General features: G+C 33.9%; 1 protein-coding gene across 6 annotated transcripts in view; it reads left to right on the top strand.

The window, feature by feature from the left end:
• Positions 1-19,040, top strand: part of LOC148954345 (uncharacterized) — a 361,915-nt gene that overhangs the window by 298,866 nt on the left and 44,009 nt on the right. For all 6 annotated transcript variants that reach the window (XR_016141509.1, XM_089086288.1, XM_089086287.1 and 3 more), the window contains one exon: positions 13,515-13,593. Coding sequence is in view for 5 of the 6 variants with exons in the window: in XM_089086288.1 (XP_088942414.1) it covers positions 13,515-13,593 (79 nt within the window). In the remaining variant the exon portion in view is untranslated. The remainder of the gene's footprint in view (positions 1-13,514; positions 13,594-19,040) is intronic.

Genomic DNA, 19,040 nt, shown 5'->3' with positions numbered 1-19,040 from the left:
TAAATTTGGTTCTGACTTAATTTACAAATTAACTTACGTAACCCTAGTCAATACCTTGCTCTTTACGCTGATGTTCAAATTGTTTTCCAATTGTTTAAAAATGACCCCTTAATCAAAAAGGCCATTAATTAGAATAAAAAGCTCTTATGAAATTACTAAAAGATCTTTGGCATAAAAAGCGAGGTATTGACTAGGGGGTGAACCCAATCATATATGTAATATTTTTTGTTCGTTTAAAGTTTTGATGTTGTTGCTGTTGCAGTTGAAAAACTTGTTTTTTATATTTAATTTCTGATTTTTGTTTTAAATAATGATGGAAAATCCGGCGCCCCCTTCATAGCCATGTCCCTTCCCCCCTGAACACTTCCTTCATGAAAAGATCCTCCCATGTAGCCTCCGACCCACCCTCACCCCCCACTACCAGAAAAAGTTCCCCCTGAAAACGTCTGGATACTTCCCAATAACCAATACTATATGTTAACATTGGGTAAAGTTCATAACTTTCAGCCCTCCCCCTGGGGGCTTCGAGGGATTAAGTCATCCTAAAAGACAGTGTTATAATATTTTTGACCATGCTGAACAAAATGGCTATCTCAAAATTTTGATCGGGTGACTTTGGGAAACAAATGAGCGTGGGAGGGGGTCTAGTTGCCCTCCATTTTTTTGGTCACTTAAAAAGGGCACTCGAACTTTTAATTTCCGTTCCAATGAGCCCTCCCACGATATTCTAGGACCATTGGGTCAATACGATCACCCCTGGGAAAAAGAAAAAAAAACAAACAAAAAAACAAATAAACACACATCCGTGATCTTTCTTCTGGCAAAAATAGAAATTTCCACATTTTTGTAGATAGGATCTTGAAACCTCTACAGTAGCGTTCTCTGATACGCTGAATATGATGGTGTGATTCTCATTAAGGTTTTATAACTTTTAGGGGGTCTTTCCCCCTTTTTACGAAAATTAGCCAAATTTTCTCAGGCGCGTAAATTTTGATGGGTAAGACTAAACTTGATAAAACTTATATATTTGAAATCAGAATTAAAATCTGATTCTTTTGATGTATCTATTGGTATAAAAATTCCGTTTTTTAGAGTTTCGGTTACCATTGAGCCGGGTCGCTCCTTATTTACAGTTCGTTATCACGAACTGTTTGATATGTAAAAGGCAATTCGGGGATGGGGAATGGTTTCAATGCTAAAACGTTAGTTTAAATTGGCTATCTCAAATCAAGTTTTGTGGTTCTCCATTCAATTTCGAAAATGACTTTCGATTTGCTGGGAATTTTCATAGGACTATCAGTAATTCAGTGACTCCACTTGGCGAAAAATTTTATTCTGATGGCTTCTGCGCAATGCTACTGAGTTGTTGTCCTTAGCATCGCGTCGTAAATTAACGTTGTTTTAATAATTTTTACATCTTTTTGTTCCCGTGATTAGAAATTCCATGACTTAAAGCTTTACTAGAAATAGATTCTTACGTTATTGGCAACGCCTAAAATTTGGTCCGCCCTCGTTGAAATTATCTATTCCCAGTCCGCATCAAGCCGCTCTAATTAAATCATGCTTTTTAAACTCAAATCAACTTAATCTTTTTGGAATTTTTGAATTTCTTCGTTTTTATCACTGGTAAGACTTAAGCATTTGGTATACAATTCAATCCTTACTTATTACATATGAATTGGAATACTTATTACATATAAATTGGCTCCAGTAAAAAAAAAATGAATTCTTAACTAAGGTAGTATGGCTCTTGGTTGTATGGGAACCAAAAGGGGGGGGGGAGGCGGAGAGTAAGATTCTTTATCACTCTGAACTGGTACTTGATCTTCGTTTGTGTGTTTAAAAGTCAACCTGACAGTTAATATTAAGAATTGATTGGTATGGCTCCTTTTGGTGCCCTCACTTTGGACCCTTCAGGAATATAAATTGAACAAGAATTTTAGCAAGGTGTAAGATCTCATTTTTTTTCATGTGGGCTATTTTCGTAGTTCCTTATCCCCAGAACTGTACTTATCTTCCCCCCTCTCAGAGGCAAATTTCTTTAACATTTTGACAGTTATGACTAAAATGGCTATCTGTAAGATTTTCTATACTATATTGGGGATCATCAATATCTGGAGTCATCAATAGGCAATTAATCTCTCTTACAAACTAAATAAAAAAACCAGTTTTTTCAACTGAAAGTAAGGAGCAACATCAAAACTTAAAACGAACAGAAATTATTACGTATATGACGGGGTTCGTCCCCTCGTCAATACCTCGCTCTTTACACTAAAGTTCAAAGTTTGTTCCAATTCATTGAGAATGATCTCTGAATGGCAAATGCCGTTTAATTAGAATAAATTGCTCTTTTGAAAGTACTAAAAAACTTTAGCGTAAAGAGTGAGGTATTGACTAGGGGGTGAACCCCCTCATATACGGAATAATTTCTGTTCGTTTTAAGTTTTAATGTTGCTCCTAACTTTCAGCTGAAAAAACTTGTTTTTTTTTAAATTTAATTTCTGATTTTTTTTTAAATAATGCTGGAAAGTCCGGCGCCCCTTCATGCAAAATTCTCTTGCCCCATGAAAAATTCCTCCATGTAACATACTTCCACGTAACCCCCTTCACCCGCCCGCCCCCCCCCCTCCGAAAAAAACTCCCCTGAAAACGTCTGTATACTTCCCAGTAACCAATACTATATGTAAGCGATCGGCACAGTTCATAACTTGCAGCCCTTCCCCCGAGACTTTTGGGGGATCAAGTCATCCTCAAAGACTTAGTTATTAAATTTTTTGACTATGCTGAACAAAACAGATATCTCAAAATTTTGATCGGATGACTTTGGGAAAAAATGAGCGTGGAAGGGGGTCTAGTTGCCCTCCAATTTTTTTGGTAAATTAAAAAGGGCGCTAGAACTTTTAATTTCCGTTCGAATGAGCCCTCTTGCAATATTCTAGGACTACTCAGTCAACACGATCACCCCTGAAAAAAAAAACAAAAAAACAAATAAACACGCATCATTTTTCTTCTGGCAAAAAATACAAAATTCCACTTTTTTTGCAGATAGGAGCTTGAAACCTCTACAGTGAGGTTCACTAATAGCTGAATCTGATAGTGTGATTTTCATTAAGATTCTATGACTTTTAGGGAGGGTATCCCCTTTTTTCGAAAACAAGGCAAATATTCTCAGGCTCGTAACATTTAATGGGTTAAACTAAACGTTATGAAACTTATAGGCTCTATTTAAAATTAGCATACAAATCCGATTCTTTTGATGTATCTATTGGTGTCAAATTCCGCTTTTTAGAGTTTTGGTCACTATTGAGTCGAGTCGCTCCTTACTTACAGTTCGTTATCACGAACTGTTTGATACGATTTCTGTGTGCAAGAAAAAAAACTCAATTTAGTCCATTTTAATTTTTAGTTACAAATATACTTAAAATCAAGCCAGATCAGAATCGACTTTTTTTTGGGGTGGGGGGGGGGGAGGGGGTGCATATGACCTCACTGGTTTTCAAAAAGTCACAGAAGACCTATTGAAAAATCAGTAAATGGGTACATTGTGGGCATTATAGGCTTTTCCCTTCCAGATTGGTCTCAAACATGTTACCGTGGCTAGCTAGGTCTAACCCATTATTGAACAACAACCATAGGAGCACATACATTTGACCTCTGGGAAATAAAGGGATAAGATAATCCTTTGCATAGGGGGAGGATCATGTGCACAAATAATATATTTATTGACTACCCATTTTAGTTCTCTTGACTGAGTATGTGACTTTTTTTTTTTATCAAACTAAAATTTTTAGCTTACCTAATTAAGGTCTACATGCCTAATTGATTGGTTTTATCTATTTTTTCCCATTCTCTGTTTGTTTTTCAAGATGAATAAATGTCTCTTTTTCTTCTTAAATGTGTTGTATTTCCAACCTTCAAATGCAGAAATAGCATTAAAATTTACATTTTGTGGCATATTCCCTCTTTTGCCTTATCTTGAAAAACTAATAGAACCTTCTTGATACGAACAACCCAATAACACCTGAATAATATATTAACAATTGAATAACATACAACGTTAGTAGCACCCAAAATCAAATTTTTAATTTTATACTCGATTTCAAAATTTTTATTTAGTAACACAGCACTTCCTAAATTTTCTCATGGAGCATCCCCCCGCTCTCCCCTCTCTGCATGGCGATATAAGGAAATATGTGTGGGTATTTATTGTTTAGGAATGAAAAGAGAACTTAATAATCATAAGTAAAACATACTTACTTACTTACTTAAGTCCCATCCATCCTCATGGGACGTCTTGGGGCCACTCCTTTCAAAGAAATTAAGTAAAATATCGAAGCATATAAAGAGGTACTTAAGACAATATCGTATTTTATTTCTTTTGGGGGCCCTGTGTACCAAACGGATTCCCCTGGTCTTTTGTTGGATAAGCTTTAAAATTCCACCACTAAACATTGCAACTGTTATTTATTGGATTTTTTAATTTAATTAAATAAAAAAAAAACAAGTTTTTTAAACTGAAAGTAAAGAGCGACATTAAAACTTAAAGCGAACAGAAATTATTCCGTATATGAAAGGGACTGTCCCCTCCTCAACGCCTCGCTCTTTACGCTAAAGTTTTTTATTGTTTAAAAAAAATAAAGTTGTGAGACAGAGTCAAACTTTAGCGTAAAGAGCGAGGCGTTGAGGAGGGGACAGTCCCTTTTATATACGGAATAATTTCTGTTCGTTTTAAGTTTTAATGTCGCTCCTTACTTTCAGTTTAAAAAACTTTTTTTTTATTTAATTTTTGATCGATTTTGAATAAATGCAGGTTTTGATCTTAGCTCACCGTACATGAATAATTAAAATAAAATTTTCATATTAATTTACTTATATTTAGTTAAATGGCTTTCTTGAAACTTGTTTAATTTTATTTACGAACGTTTTTATTAGTAATAAATATACGTAACTTATGTAAAGAACTTCTATATTCATATATTTTTAATACGTTTATTAGGGGGTTCGCCCCCTAGTCAATACCTTGCTCTTTAAGCGAAAGTTCGAATTGTGTTCCAATTCTTTAAAAATGACCCTTAATCCCAAAGGCCGATAATTAGAATAAATAGCTCTTATGAAAGTACTAAAAAATCTTCGGCTTAAAGAGCGAGGCATTGACTACGGGGTGAACCCAATTATATATGTAATATTTTCTGTTCCGTTTAAAGTTTCGATGTTGCTGCTGTTGCAGTTGAAATACTTGTTTTTTTGTATTAAATTTCTGATCTTTTTTTAAACAATGCTGGGAAGTCTGGCGTCCCCTTCATAGCAATGTCTCTTCCCCCATGAAAACTTCCTTCATGGAAAGATCCTCCCACATAACCCCAGACCCACTACCAGGAAAAATCTCCTCTGAAAACGTCTGTATACTTCCAAATAACCAATACTATATGTTAACATTGAGTAAAGTTCATAACTTTCAGCCCCCCCCCGGGAACTTCGGGGGATTAAGTCATCCTAAAAGACATACTTATAATATTTTCAAACATGCTGAACAAAATAGCTATCTCAAAATTTTGATCATGTGACTTTGGGGAAAAATGAGCGTGGGAGGGGGCCTAGTTGCCCTCCATTTTTTTTGGTCACTTAAAAAGGGCACTAGAACTTTAAATTTCCATTCCAATGAGCCCTCTCACGATATTCTAGGACAACTGGGTCGATACGATCACTCCTGGAAAAAAAAAACATAAAAAAATCAAACAAACAAATAAACACGCACCCGTGATCTTTCTTCTGGCAAAAAATGCAAAATTCCACGTTTTTGTAGATGGGAGCTTGAAACCTCTACAGTATGGTTCTCTGATACGCTGAATATGATGGTGTGATTTTCATTAAGGTTATATAACTTGATGAAACTTATATATTTGAAATCAGCATTAAAATCCGATTCTTTTGATGTATCTATTTGTATTAAAATACCGTTTTCTAGAGTTTCGGTTACCATTGAGCCGGGTCGCTCCTTACTTACAGTTCGTTACCACGAACTGTTTGAAAAAAATACAACAAGCCACTGGCTCACAATGCTTTCTTTTGTACGAGGAATCTTGTGTAAAAAAGATTAAATGATTAAAGAAGAAGAAGAAGAGGAAAGTAAAAATAATAATAAGAGGAGAGTAATAAAGTAATAAAGAGAAAAGGGTAATATACTGTTACCATTTCAACTGAAAAATAGTTGCCGTTTTAAACCACTTCAGGTCTATATAGTTTTGAACACTTCTTCATCCACTGTGTTTAAGGGAGGCTATTTACCTTCTTTCCAAAAGTCTAAGATGATTTGTTAATATCTTGGGTGCCTCTCTTCCCCCGCCCTCAGTATAATTACACATTGAAGACTTTCTGAATTCACAAAGAAAGGCAGAATAAAACATTTTCTGCCCCTTTGACTAATCTACGGTCTGTTCATGCCACAAAACCGTGGTTTTCTATGATTTTTCTTTTTTGTTGTTTTAAAATTATAAAGATTTTAGGGCAATACGACTATTTCGTTGGTGTTGCCATGTTTGAACTTGAAATTAAATAAGAAAAAAATCACCAGTTAAATTTGACAACGCCTTGTCCATAAAATTCAAGAATAAACCATCTGTTGATTCCCAAAGACAACTATAAATTCAGAGGAAAGTGCAGCTTTCTTAAGTGCATGTTTTTAGCTGATTTTTTGCTGATTTTTTTTTACCAACTTTTCTTCTTATTAAGTTTTGGATCCGCTACTACCAAAAAACGCGCAACTGTATCAAGGGGTCTTTTTCGTTAAAAATTGAACTTCTGATTTTTCCTAATTTTTCAAAAATATATATGGCCGCGTAAGTCTCCAGGGAACCAGTGACAGCAACCAGATTTCATTTTATAGTGTTTTGTATATTAATCATACCTGATGACGGAAGGAGGTCCCCAGAGCTTGGTAGAAATGCCCCCTTGGAAATAAATGGGCAAAAATATCCTTTAACAGTATATGGATCTGCCTGGAAAAATGCTATGATATGAAAAATATGTATTTTAACGTAAATCTTGGCGTTTCAGGAAAGAGGGGGTGTAACCCATGTCCCTCTAGAGATAGGCAACCGCAACCATTATTCTTCTCGTTTTTTTTTGTGCACAGACGTTCAAGTGCCTGGGTAAACAGAGTTTCAGGGACAAGCGATTTCACTAGGGCTCAACGGCGTAAAAACGATGTGAATAGTCTCTTTGATATTACAGGGACGGTTACAGAATCAATTTTGGGAGGTGGCCCAGCAAAACTTGCTTTCCCTCGTTCGTGTTTCAGCCCCTGCCCCACTATAATTGATATAAGACTCAACGTTTGGAGGGTAAGTGCCACTAAAACTATTCCTTGGATCGGTCCCAGAAACCGTGCACTTTTGTGCGTAGTTATAACTAAGGGCTGTCAACCTTAAAAAACTGTATACACTATGTGAAGTGCCACGCGTGGTGAAAGCGCCCCATGCGCAGCGTGAAGAGACACTATGGCGGAAATTTGCAAAGCGCGGTGGAACAACTGGCACTCCAAGATGAACACAAAATGATTGAGAATGAGTAAAGTGTTGAATTAAAACCGGTTAAATCTGTGGCAGAATTCTGACTTCAACGAATATATGCCCTATAGCTACCCTATCGATATTTAATTTTGTGGTAGTCTTTTCGACTGTTAATAACCCAAAGAAAATTTAGACAAGACCTTGATTTGCAAATGCTTGTGGTTTGGCAAAAATGTGGTTCCTGCCACGCAGTCAATTTAATTTCAATATCCAGTTCAAATGTTCGAGTTTAAGTTTAGTTGATCGGAAGAGATTCATAGGAAGGGAGAGGATTTTTGAAAAGTGATTTTTTGTGATTACGCATGTTATTGATGAAAGAGAAACGTCGTTTATATTTCTTTGGGAAGGGGCAAGCACTAGCAGTGCTGTTTAGGAAAGACTTTAATAAACACTATTTTATATCATTCCAGATATATTTATTTACATGTTTGGCACATGTTTAGTATTTTGTTTTCTGACCAGGGGTGCCATTATTGTCACTGTGCCAAAGTGATTAGCTTTGGAATTATTCGCTGTGTCCTGGCGTTGTTTTTTGTGTCCATGTGATAACTAAATCGGTACGGATAACGTCTAAATAAGGACACCTAGTTAATATGTCCCGAGAAAAGGGGGGCAAGCCTGCAAACTAATTTTAAGGAAAGATAGTAAGGGGGATTAAAAAAGATGTCTCCTTGGGAACAAGGTGTGATAAAGAGGAATTCAAAAAAGTATTATGTTTTTACAATTAATACGGCATTCTGCGCTTTTTATGTGAAGAGGGGATACCTCACCCCTCCTCCTCTACCCTTGTTTGTAAATGGCATCACTCTTAACATAATTTTATGCCATAGACTTACCTAAAGCTCTTATTTGCACAATTATGACATCTAGTTGATGTATTCCTGTGAAAACATCTATAGCTACTATAGGAACGCACGTATAGCTACTATGATTACAGGGATTCGTGTTAAGTTGATAAAAGGTCATAAGTGATATTAGGTAATCAAGACCCAACTTAGTTTATAAAATTTTTTAACATCATTTGATGATATTTAAAAATTCTTAATATTAGTCCTGTTATATTTATAGAAAATTTATTAACATTTTATTTTTTTGCTCAACCCTAAATTACTGCAAAAATTTCGTTCGCTAAAATCATTGGAAAAAACTAGGAAAAGGGTAAGGTTATGTCTTACTTTATGGAAAAAATTGAAAAAAAATATACACTTTTTATTCCAAAGATAGTTGTACTTTTTGTTGGAGGGAGATTATTATTCCTTGCGAGAGAGAGAGAGAGAGGTTGACAAAGACGAAAAAGTGAATTGACGGTCCACATTTTTCCTTGGAGGTCATTTATACCCCTTCGATGTCTATTTACGACTAATCTCGTGGGGTGAGGGTTCTTTTCCTGTTCTAGGAGCTAATATACTCAATAGTAATATAAGTTCAGATCAATATCTCTGGATACTTTGGGAATTTTTTCAATTGAAAATCATATCCGGGCATTATAGTTCAATCTTAAATAGCCACAAGTTTAACTTTGCCCTGGACCTTGATGTTTAAGGGAATTATGAGCAGGCTTAAATTTATGTAAATGTTACAAAAATTAAAAGGGGCATTTACACCTTTTAAAAATAACCCATGAAGAGCTAAAACGAGAAAGAGGAAGGGCAGTGTAGAATGTTCGAGAAAGTGAGAAAGAAAGAGAGAGATAAAGAAAAAGGGAGACAAAATGGTAAAGAGAAAGGTCCAAGAATAGACGTAGCTCTAAAGGAGCTCTTGATTTTCATGGGGAATTCATCAGAATTCAGAAGTTTTTCTCTAAGGGACGAGCTACTTATCTTCCGTATTCATTTCATTTATCTTCTCAATATTCACAATGGTTACCTTATGACAGCGTAGTAGATAAAGCCCCGGCTGGAAACAATCTGGATCAGGTTTCAATCCCGCCTGTCGCAAGAAGTTAATTTGACCTTTATTTTCGCTTAATTATTCAATGTTTTTATATATTGCATTTTTAAATAGGTTATATAAAAATTTTCTGCTTTTGAACCCATTTCAAAATTTTCTGCTTTTGAAAATTTTATTTTGAACCCAGTGAAGTCATTTTCCCTTTAGTACAACTATAAATAAAATTTTTAGAGCTTTGGTCAAATGTCCCATTAAATTAAATAAAAAAAATATCCCACCGTCTACCCGTTTTCAACTGCCATTGTCGCGTCTTGACAAATTGTCTATATTGTGTTTTGGAAAAGCAATGCAATTTACTACTTTAAATCGCTTTGTTTTTTTTCTTTTTACAGAGCCCGTAAAAAAGTGCAATATTAGTTATTATATAACTTGTTTTTATTCCGTGCTATAGTTTACTTCGTTTAAATATCTGGCTTTGAATGAAATTATTTGAAAAAAACTACGTTTTCTAAAGAGTTGAAGAGACTGAGTCACAAGTTCGAACCTTAAAACGTACAGGGATTAGGAGGTACAGTTGGGGGGCTGCCGCCACCCAAACCCCCACTTCCGTATATAAAAGGGGCTGTGCCCTCCTCAACGCCTCGCTCTTTACGCTAAAGTTTTTATTGTTAAAAAAAAAAAGAGTCGTGAGAAAGTCAAACTTTAGCGTAAAGAGCGAGGCGTTGAGGAGGGCACAGCCCCTTTCATTTAAGGAAACGGGGGTTTGGGGGGTGGCCGCCCCCCAACAGTACCACCAAATCCCTGTACGTTTTAAGGTTCGAACTTGTGACTCAGCCTCTTCAACTCTTTAGAAAACGTAGTTTTTTCAAATAATTTCTGCGCGTTTTTGTACAGTTTATTACTTATTATTGCTTGACTAACTGTTAGCTGATCGTGTCAGGAGTTAAAGTTGGGGAGCTGCCGCCTCCCCAAACCCCCCGCTTTTGAAGATTCTTTTGTTAAGGCTTTTAGTTCCTGAATACTTAAATTAAATGCACGGTAAGATTTTCTTTTTTCAACTTTTCTTCAAGCATGCGGGTATACTGCATGTTATCAAAGCAGTGGACACTTACCTGTAAGCTGAAGGCCGACTGCGATATTTTTCTGGAGACGCCTGTTGAGCCGAAGTATTTAATAGATTGGATTTTAAAAAAAAACTGAGTTTCTTTTTTAAACTTTAAATTTCCCCCATGAAGATAAAGTAGGAGGGGGTGGAATTTTGCATGTTTCTTAGTTTGAGCTTAGGCTACAAAATGCGATCACCGCCGTCTCTCTGCGACCGCTAGGACCGGAAATCGCTTAACATTGTGCTGGGTCGCTTCTTTAAAGAGGCATAAGTGTGCCTCCTTGATGTAATATAATGAGATAATTTTTTTTTCTTTAATGTTAAATATACATTGATGAAATCGACGATCTAAACAGGTAAATGAACGCATTATATAATATATGATATATATTAATTATTACATATTAAATATATTAATTAATATATTATATATTCAGTTTATTTTCTTTAGTTCTCTCCGGTCATCTTGATTATTATAGTGATTTCATATTTATTTGTCGTTGATGTTTTGACAAACAAATGTATAGTGTTCAAGACAAATATAGATAAATAAAAAACGTAGTAAATTAATTTGATTAATGCAATATCCGAGGACTAGATACCATATGAGACCAAAAATGGTCATATTTTTGGTTGCTCCACGTTCAAACTTGGCTATTCCGTATATTTAGGGAGGAATGGGTGGATGGGGTTGTAGGGTGAATGGAGATGGTTGGGTGGATGGGAGGTCCTGGGATAGCGAGGTCGGGAGGTAGAAGGTAGAGGTTAATTTGGAACTGATAATGTGAAGGAGTTTGGTTTGCTTCCCCCCCTTTTTTTTTAGTTTATTTAGTTGTTGTTTGTTCGTGTGTTTTTAAATGGCTAGCCGTTTTACTGCACGCCAGCAAAAACTTAGGTTGTTTCACTAGTGCAGCAGTTGTAAATTGTGAAATGTTATAATCATGTTTATTAATAAAGTAAAGGAAAAAGTAAAGTTTAAATGGGAGTATAGCCATACATCTTTGAAGTACGGTTTTGATGCTAGAAGTAGATAATATTTTACCAATAAAAAGTGTGCTTATAAAATCGAGACGAAGTTACCACTACTAAATGTAATTGCTAACTGTAATTACTACTAAATGTAATTGTAATTGCAATTGTCAGTTTAAATGAATTATCTAAATAGATGTTATAATTTTCAAGTATCAAACTTGACTTTAAGGAACTGGAATTTATGTTTAAATTTTTTTTTTTTTTAGCTGGATAATTGTAATGAGTGTCAACTAAAAAAAAAAAAAAATAGGTGTTTAGGTAATTTAATAGCCAAAATGAAGCAATTTTGGGTAATTTGTCCTTTTTTTAATGGCATTTTACGTGTAAGATGTAACGGTCATAAGTATTGAAAGTACGGTCTTGATGATAAAACTATATTTTGTTCTTAAACTAAAAAAAAAGTACACATATGTTGAAGATAAAGTTAAGGCAGCAAACTATAATTGAAAGCCTGATTTAAATTTGTTCATTTGATAAATTTACTATATGGACGTGTGTTTTATTGAGATGTAATTTTTAGTTTAATATTTTTAAATACTGTAAACTATTGAAAATTCAGTTTTTAAGTCTTTTGGAAATTAAATAACCAAAATGAAATATTTTCGTGTATTTTTTTCTGTTTTGGAAGGGCTGGGTTTAAAATGAGAGGATAATAAATGTTGAAAATGCAATTCTGTTGATGGAACTAAGTTATATTCTAAAACAACAACAAAAATCTTATACAAATGCTTAGGATTGAAATCTGGTAACTAACTATAGTTGAAACCTGATTAAGTGTGTTAGTTTAATAAATGAACTAAAATAAAAATAATAATCTTTGTTGTTCTGATAGCCCCAGACCCATGCAAATACAGAATGAGAAGTCCAATTTCAATTAAATTACACTATATAAACAAAAGGATTACATAAATAAAAAAAATGTAATTGTGTACTGTATTACTAACCTGAGAAGTCGTCCCAACTTTCCAACACTTATGGACGTTATGGACGTTCATATATGGGCGGATGTTTTAAGTTTCACGTTTTACTTCATGCAATTGGGATTTAATTTTTATCTTGACAATTGTATGGACTCACTATGGGAAACACAACTTCGAAGCTTTTTAGATTGCCAAATTTAAGCATTTTTGCGTAATTGACCTATGTTCATGGGGAGGGGGGCATAACAAGACATGGTCATAAATCTTGAAAGTACGGTCTTGTTGATTGGTCATAGCCCAATATTTTTATTATTGGGCACAGCCCAATATATAATTCAGTTTTTGAATTATATTCATAAACCGAATAAAAAACTTTGACGTTTATGATGAAGCTACAATAACAAGCTATAATTGAAACCTGATTGAATTTGTTTATTCAAATTAATCAGCTATATTGATATATTTTTAAGTCTCAGCTTTGACTTAAAGTAATGGGGATTTAACTTTTTAGCTTGATAAGTTTAATGACTCAACTAAGAAAAACTCAACTTTGATTTCTTTTCATCCTTAAATTGCCATAATTAGGGATTTTGTGCAATTTGTTCTATTTTTGGAAAAGGAAGAGGTGGTTATAAATCTTGACAGTAAGGTACTGATGACAGAAACTAAAAAAACAAAAACAAAAAAAAAAACTGGTATTTATGTTTAAGATGAAGTTACAGCAACTAACTATATTTGAAAGCTGATCATATGTGTAAATTTGATAAGTTAACTACATGGAATATGATTTAAGGTTGACCTTTGACTTTTAGTAATTAAACTTTACTTTTTTATTGTTACATTCTTCTATAATATATCTTTCATATATATATACATATACATACATATATATATATATATATATATATATATATATATATATATATATATATATATATATATATATATATATATATATATATATATATTGTATTATTATATATTTTAAATTTCTTTTAGCTTGATAACTGTAATGACTACGAAGGAAGGCAAAAACTGAGAGCCAGGATCCGAGACCTTTTGACTGCAGAAAAGCAGGGTGAGTTTCTAAGGCAATGTTCTGACGGAATGGTGGAAATTTTGTCAAGATAATAACTAAGGGACCTTGATATATCAATTCCGGCTGGTGTTTCTGATTGAAAGCAATACTCTGTAAAATTCGGACGTCTCTTGAAAAAAAGGCTTCTTTGAATGTATACTTAAAAAAAATACTAATAGTACATTTTAAATATGTTCTAAGATCAACTGGCTATACATGACGTTTGAAAAAAAAGGAAAAAAGAAGAATATAATAAAAAAAATAAACAAGAAAACAAGGGTGATTTCCAGACATTGATCAAAAAGAAGTGAAAAGACAAAAGCAGATATTTCTGCAAGAGACTCCGCTCTTCCACTATTTTTTTTAAACAGCCTTCACCGGTCTGAAAAAAAAAACTTTTAATTTTATCCGAACCAGAGCCGAATTTTCGCCAAAACGAAGATTTGCTTCATTGAATGACTTAAAATCCGGCTACCGAAGGAAAATTACAGAAGCAAAGCCAGCAATTACGGAAGGGAAATTAATCTCCTGTCAGAACTTGGCTCAAGAATTTGTTTTGTAGTTTTGGTTCAGTTTCATTCTTATGTTATATGTTTTTCTTATTCCCACTTTCTGTCCTATTTCTGTTGTATGTATTGTAATGCTCTTCTATTTCCTTATATTTATTAAATAAAAAAAACAAGTTTTTTTAACTGAAAGTAAGGAGCGACATTAAAACTTAAAACGAACAGAAATTATTCCGTATATGAAAGGGGCTGTCCCCTCCTCAACGCCTCGCTCTTTACGCTAAAGTTTTTCATTGTTTAAAAAAAAATAGAGTTGTGAGAGAGTCAAGCTTTAGCGTAAAGAGTGAGGTCTTGAGGAAGAGGTAACCTCCTTCATATATGGAATAATTTTTGTTCGTTTTAAGTTTTAATGTCGCTCCTTACTTTCAGTTAAAGAACTTGTTTTTTTTATTTAATTTTTGAACGTTTTTGAAAAAATGCAGGTTTTGATCTTGGCTCACGGCACATGAATAATTAAAAAAAAATTTGCATATTAATTTACTTTTATTTGGTTAAATCGCTTTCTCGAAAGTTGTTTGATTTTATTTACGAACATTTTTATTAGTAATAAATATACGTAGCTTAAGATTTAACTCCAGTAACGAAGTTCTATTTTCATATATTTTTACTACGTATCCTAGTGGGTGCACTTCCTGGTCAATACCTTGCTCTTCAAGTGGAAGTTCGAATTTTGTTCCAATTCTTTAAAAATGACCCTTTAATCACAAAGGCCGTTAATTAGAATAAATAGCTCTTATGAAAGTACTAAGAAATCTTTGGCTTAAAGAGTGAGGTATTGACTAGGGGGTGAACCCAATCATATATGTAATATTTTCTGTTCGTTTAAAGTTTTGATGTTGTTGCTGTTGCAGTTGAAAAACTTGTTTTTTATATTTAATTTCTGATCTTTTTTTAAATAATGCTGGGAAGTCCGAAGTCCCTTTCATAGCAATTTCCCTTCCCCCATGAAAACTTCCTTCATGGAAAGATCCTCCCATATAACCCCCGACCCACCCCCCCCCCTTTTTACCAGGAAAAATCTCCCCTGAAAACGTCTGTATGCTTCCCAATAACCAATACTATATGTTAACATTGGGTAAAGTTCATAACTTTCAGCCCTCCCTCCGGGAACTTTGGGGGATTAAGTAATCCTAAAAGACATACTTATAATATTTTTGAACATGCTGAACAAAATGGCTATCTCAAAATTTTGGTCAGGTGACTTTGGAAAAAAATGAGCGTGGGAGGGGGCTTAGTTGCCCTCCATTTTTTTGGCCACTTAAAAAGGGCACTAGAACCTTTAATTTCCGTTCAAGTGAGCCCTCTCACGATATTCTAGGACCACTGGTTCGATACGATCACCCCTGGGAAAAAAAACCAAAAAAAAACAACAAATAAACACGCATCCGTGATCTTTCTTCTGGCAAAAAATGCAAAATTCCACATTTTTGTAGATAGGAGCTTAAAACCTCTACAGTAGAGTTCTCTGATACGCTGAATATAATGATGTGATTTTCACTCAGGTTATTTAATTTTATGGGGGTTTTTCACCCTTTTTTTAAAAATCGGGCAAATTTTCTCAGGCGTGTAACTTTTGATGGGTAGGACTAAACTTGATGAAACTTATATATTTGAAATCAGCATTAAAATCTGATTCCTTTGGTGTATCTATTTGTATCAAAATACGAAAAAACCAACAAAGAGAAAAATCTCTAAGAAAAAAACAAACAAACGAGACTGTGGCCAGTGGAGAGAAAAGAAAACAACAGAAACAAAACAACGCGGATATTTCGCCTGTATACAAACAAGGCGTCTTCAGCACGAAAGACACACAAGAAGAACAAGATAAAAAAAAACAAACAAGATAAACCTAAAAACCAATAGAACCACCACCAAAAAAAACAACAAAAAAACAAAAATGTACAATCGGCGCAAACTGATCCACGTAGGGAAAGAGTGCTATTGTGGAGTTACTTCAGTGAGGACACCAGAGTAACTGAGGAAAAATAAAAAAACTGTAAATTACTTTATTTATCCAGTTGCGAAATAATCCTTTTGTTAGCTATTACTGAAGCAAATCGTTTTGGTCTAGCAGGTAAAATAGTCCCCTGGTGATTATTTAAAATCTTTACTCCCTTATTGAAAATTGATTCACTCTTTAGAAGGTTATCATAAATTGGGTCAATATTCAAATTACCTGTGTCCCTATTTATGGAAAGGTTAGCAAACATATGTTTTTTAATTTCTATGGCTTCCCTGGCCCATTGGGTGTACCCCTTATCATTAGAAATAGCCAAGGCTTCATCAAATTTTACAAAATGATCTGGTTGAAGCCAAATATGCTATGCTAAAGCTGAAACGAAAGTTTCTGGAGGCTTGCTTAATTGTAGGGTTTTTTCTATTGAGTTTCGGTGTTCGTTTCAGCTTTAGCAGAGCATATTTGGCTTCAACCAGATCATTTTGTAAAATTTGATGAAGCCTTGGCTATTTCTAATGATAAGGGGTACACCCAATGGGCCAGGGAAGCCATAGAAATTAAAAAACATATGTTTGCTAACCTTTCCATAAATGGGGACACGGGTAATTTAAATATTGACCCAATTTATGATAACCTTTTAAAGAGTGAATCAATTGTCAATAAGGGAGTAAAGATTTTAAATAATCACCAGGGGACTATTTTACCTGTTAGATCAAAACGATTTGCTTCAGTAATAGCTAACAAAGGGATTATTTCGCAACTGAATAATTAAAGTGATTTACAGTTTTTTTATTTTTCCTCAGTTACTCTGATGTCCTCACTGCAGTAACTCTATATTAAAATCTTATCCCTACGTGTATAAGATTGCGCCGATTGTACATTTTTTTTTGTATTGTTTGTGGTGTTTTTTGGTGGGTGTTTTGTTGGTTTTTAGTTTTATCTTGTTTGTTTTTTTTTATCTTGTTATTATTTGGTGTCTTCCTTTCTAAAGACGTTCTGTTTGTATAAACTTGAAATATCAGTGGTGTTTTGTTTCTGTTGTTTTCTTTTCTCTCCACTGGCCACACTTTCGTGTTTTTTTTTTTTCTTATATATTTTTCTCTTTTTTTTTTTTTTTTAATGGCTGGCCTGTTAGGCTTAAGATCTTTCATTTATCAAAATACTGTTTTCTAGAGTTTCGGTTACCATTGAGCCGGGTCACTCCTTACTTACAGTTCGTTACCACGAACTGTTTGATGATATTAGTCCAGAATGTAAAAACAAGCTCTGACCCTGTGTAGAATCCAACATTTAAGTTATGAAATAAATTAAAAACAGAAAAGAAAAAAAAATCAACTGTGTGATCATTAAGCTTTTAAATATGATGTTTTATGACTCTTTTAAAGAGGAAAGTCGCACACGCACAAAGGTACCAGCATAAGGCATATCTACTATGGGTAAAAATTGTACGGTGTAGCAGGGGAACTAGTTGACCTTAAGTTTGAAAAATATGTTTCGCCAAGAAGGCAAATGTTGCGAAATGCTGCACTTCTTGTTTGTTTTTATTCTTCTATGGGAAAGGGGGGCTGAGTAATCCCTTCACCGTAGGTTCCCTTGCAAACACATATTGAAGCAGATTGAGTGCAGATTTTGTTTCAGTTGCGGGGAGGCCCAACTTCGAGGAAAATACTAAAAATAGGCAAAGTAAATGGAAAAAATATGATATTACAGGGAAAACCTCAAATAAATACTGCACGGAAGAGGGTGGCCCGGAAGTCCCCTCCCCTCTTTTGTCGGAACCCGGGTTATACACTCCTTGCAATCTGATTCAAATTAGCCGTATTTTTAAATAACAATTCGATTAATTCATAACATTTAATCATTATTAAAAAGTCTGTTATAATTGTTTAGAACAAGGGAATTATTTAGAACATATTATATGAATGCAACTCAAATATTATTTAACGTCTTCTGTTTGAATTAGTTGCGGGAGTTATATGGGAGTACGGGAACAAACGAAAGCAAACACACAAATGAATTTAATATATGATTGTAATTTAATAGATTTTCTCAATAACTTGTAATCTAACTTTAAGAAACCTACAGCAATATAAATTATTATATTTAATAAAACTCTATTACTTAGTTATTTAAATATGGGATAAAAATTGTACTTCCAATGGTGATTATTCATAGAAATTAGGGGATGGAGTAATGTATGTTGTAAAATCAGGGGATGGGTAATTTTAATGCTTTTCGATTTTTTTAGTGAAAATGCAAAAAAAAACGATTTTTCAATGAAAATGCTAAAAATGTTGTTTGAAAAATTCAGGGGGGGGGGGAGTAAAAATACTGGGAAAGGAAACCCCTCCCCATGGAACTTACTGAGTTATAGTACCTACTTCAAATGTGGTCCTAAGTCCTACGAAAGAGAAAAAAGAAAGGTCATTACCCTATACTTTTGTGTTAAAAAAGTTTGCTCGTTTTATTTTTTTTAACGTCAATCAGCATGTTTTCTTAAAAAATTACGTTATTCATCAGGGGTATACAGAAAAAAAAAACAAAATAACCCCGCCTTCTTAACTGCTGTTTTATTTACCTGTTGTTGTTGTGCCAAGTTTGAAATCAATAAAAAAAATGCAAAAACTTATTTTTTTTTTTTTTTAATGAAATTTCAAGTAAGTAGACAGAAAAAAAGGTTTTTAGTCACAACGTCTTTTCCAAATAAACTCTGTAGTTTTTCTGTGGTAATTCTGTGTAATTTGTTCTATCATATCCATAAATTTTGAATTTGAGATTAACTAGAAATATAAAAAGAATAACTTGAAGGTATTGTTTGTTCATTTTCCGGTCATTACACTTCTTGGAAATTTTTAAAAATTTAATCGTTGAAGCACAATTCGAATCGGATAAATATTAGAGAATTGGTTTTTCGAATGTCTCTA

This window comes from Artemia sp. Qi Xiang Cuo, chromosome 3 (genome assembly GCF_049724085.1).
Source record: "Artemia sp. Qi Xiang Cuo chromosome 3, ASM4972408v1, whole genome shotgun sequence".
NCBI classification, from domain to species: Eukaryota; Metazoa; Arthropoda; class Branchiopoda; order Anostraca; family Artemiidae; genus Artemia; species Artemia sp. Qi Xiang Cuo.
This window is presented reverse-complemented; position numbering and strand designations above follow the sequence as displayed.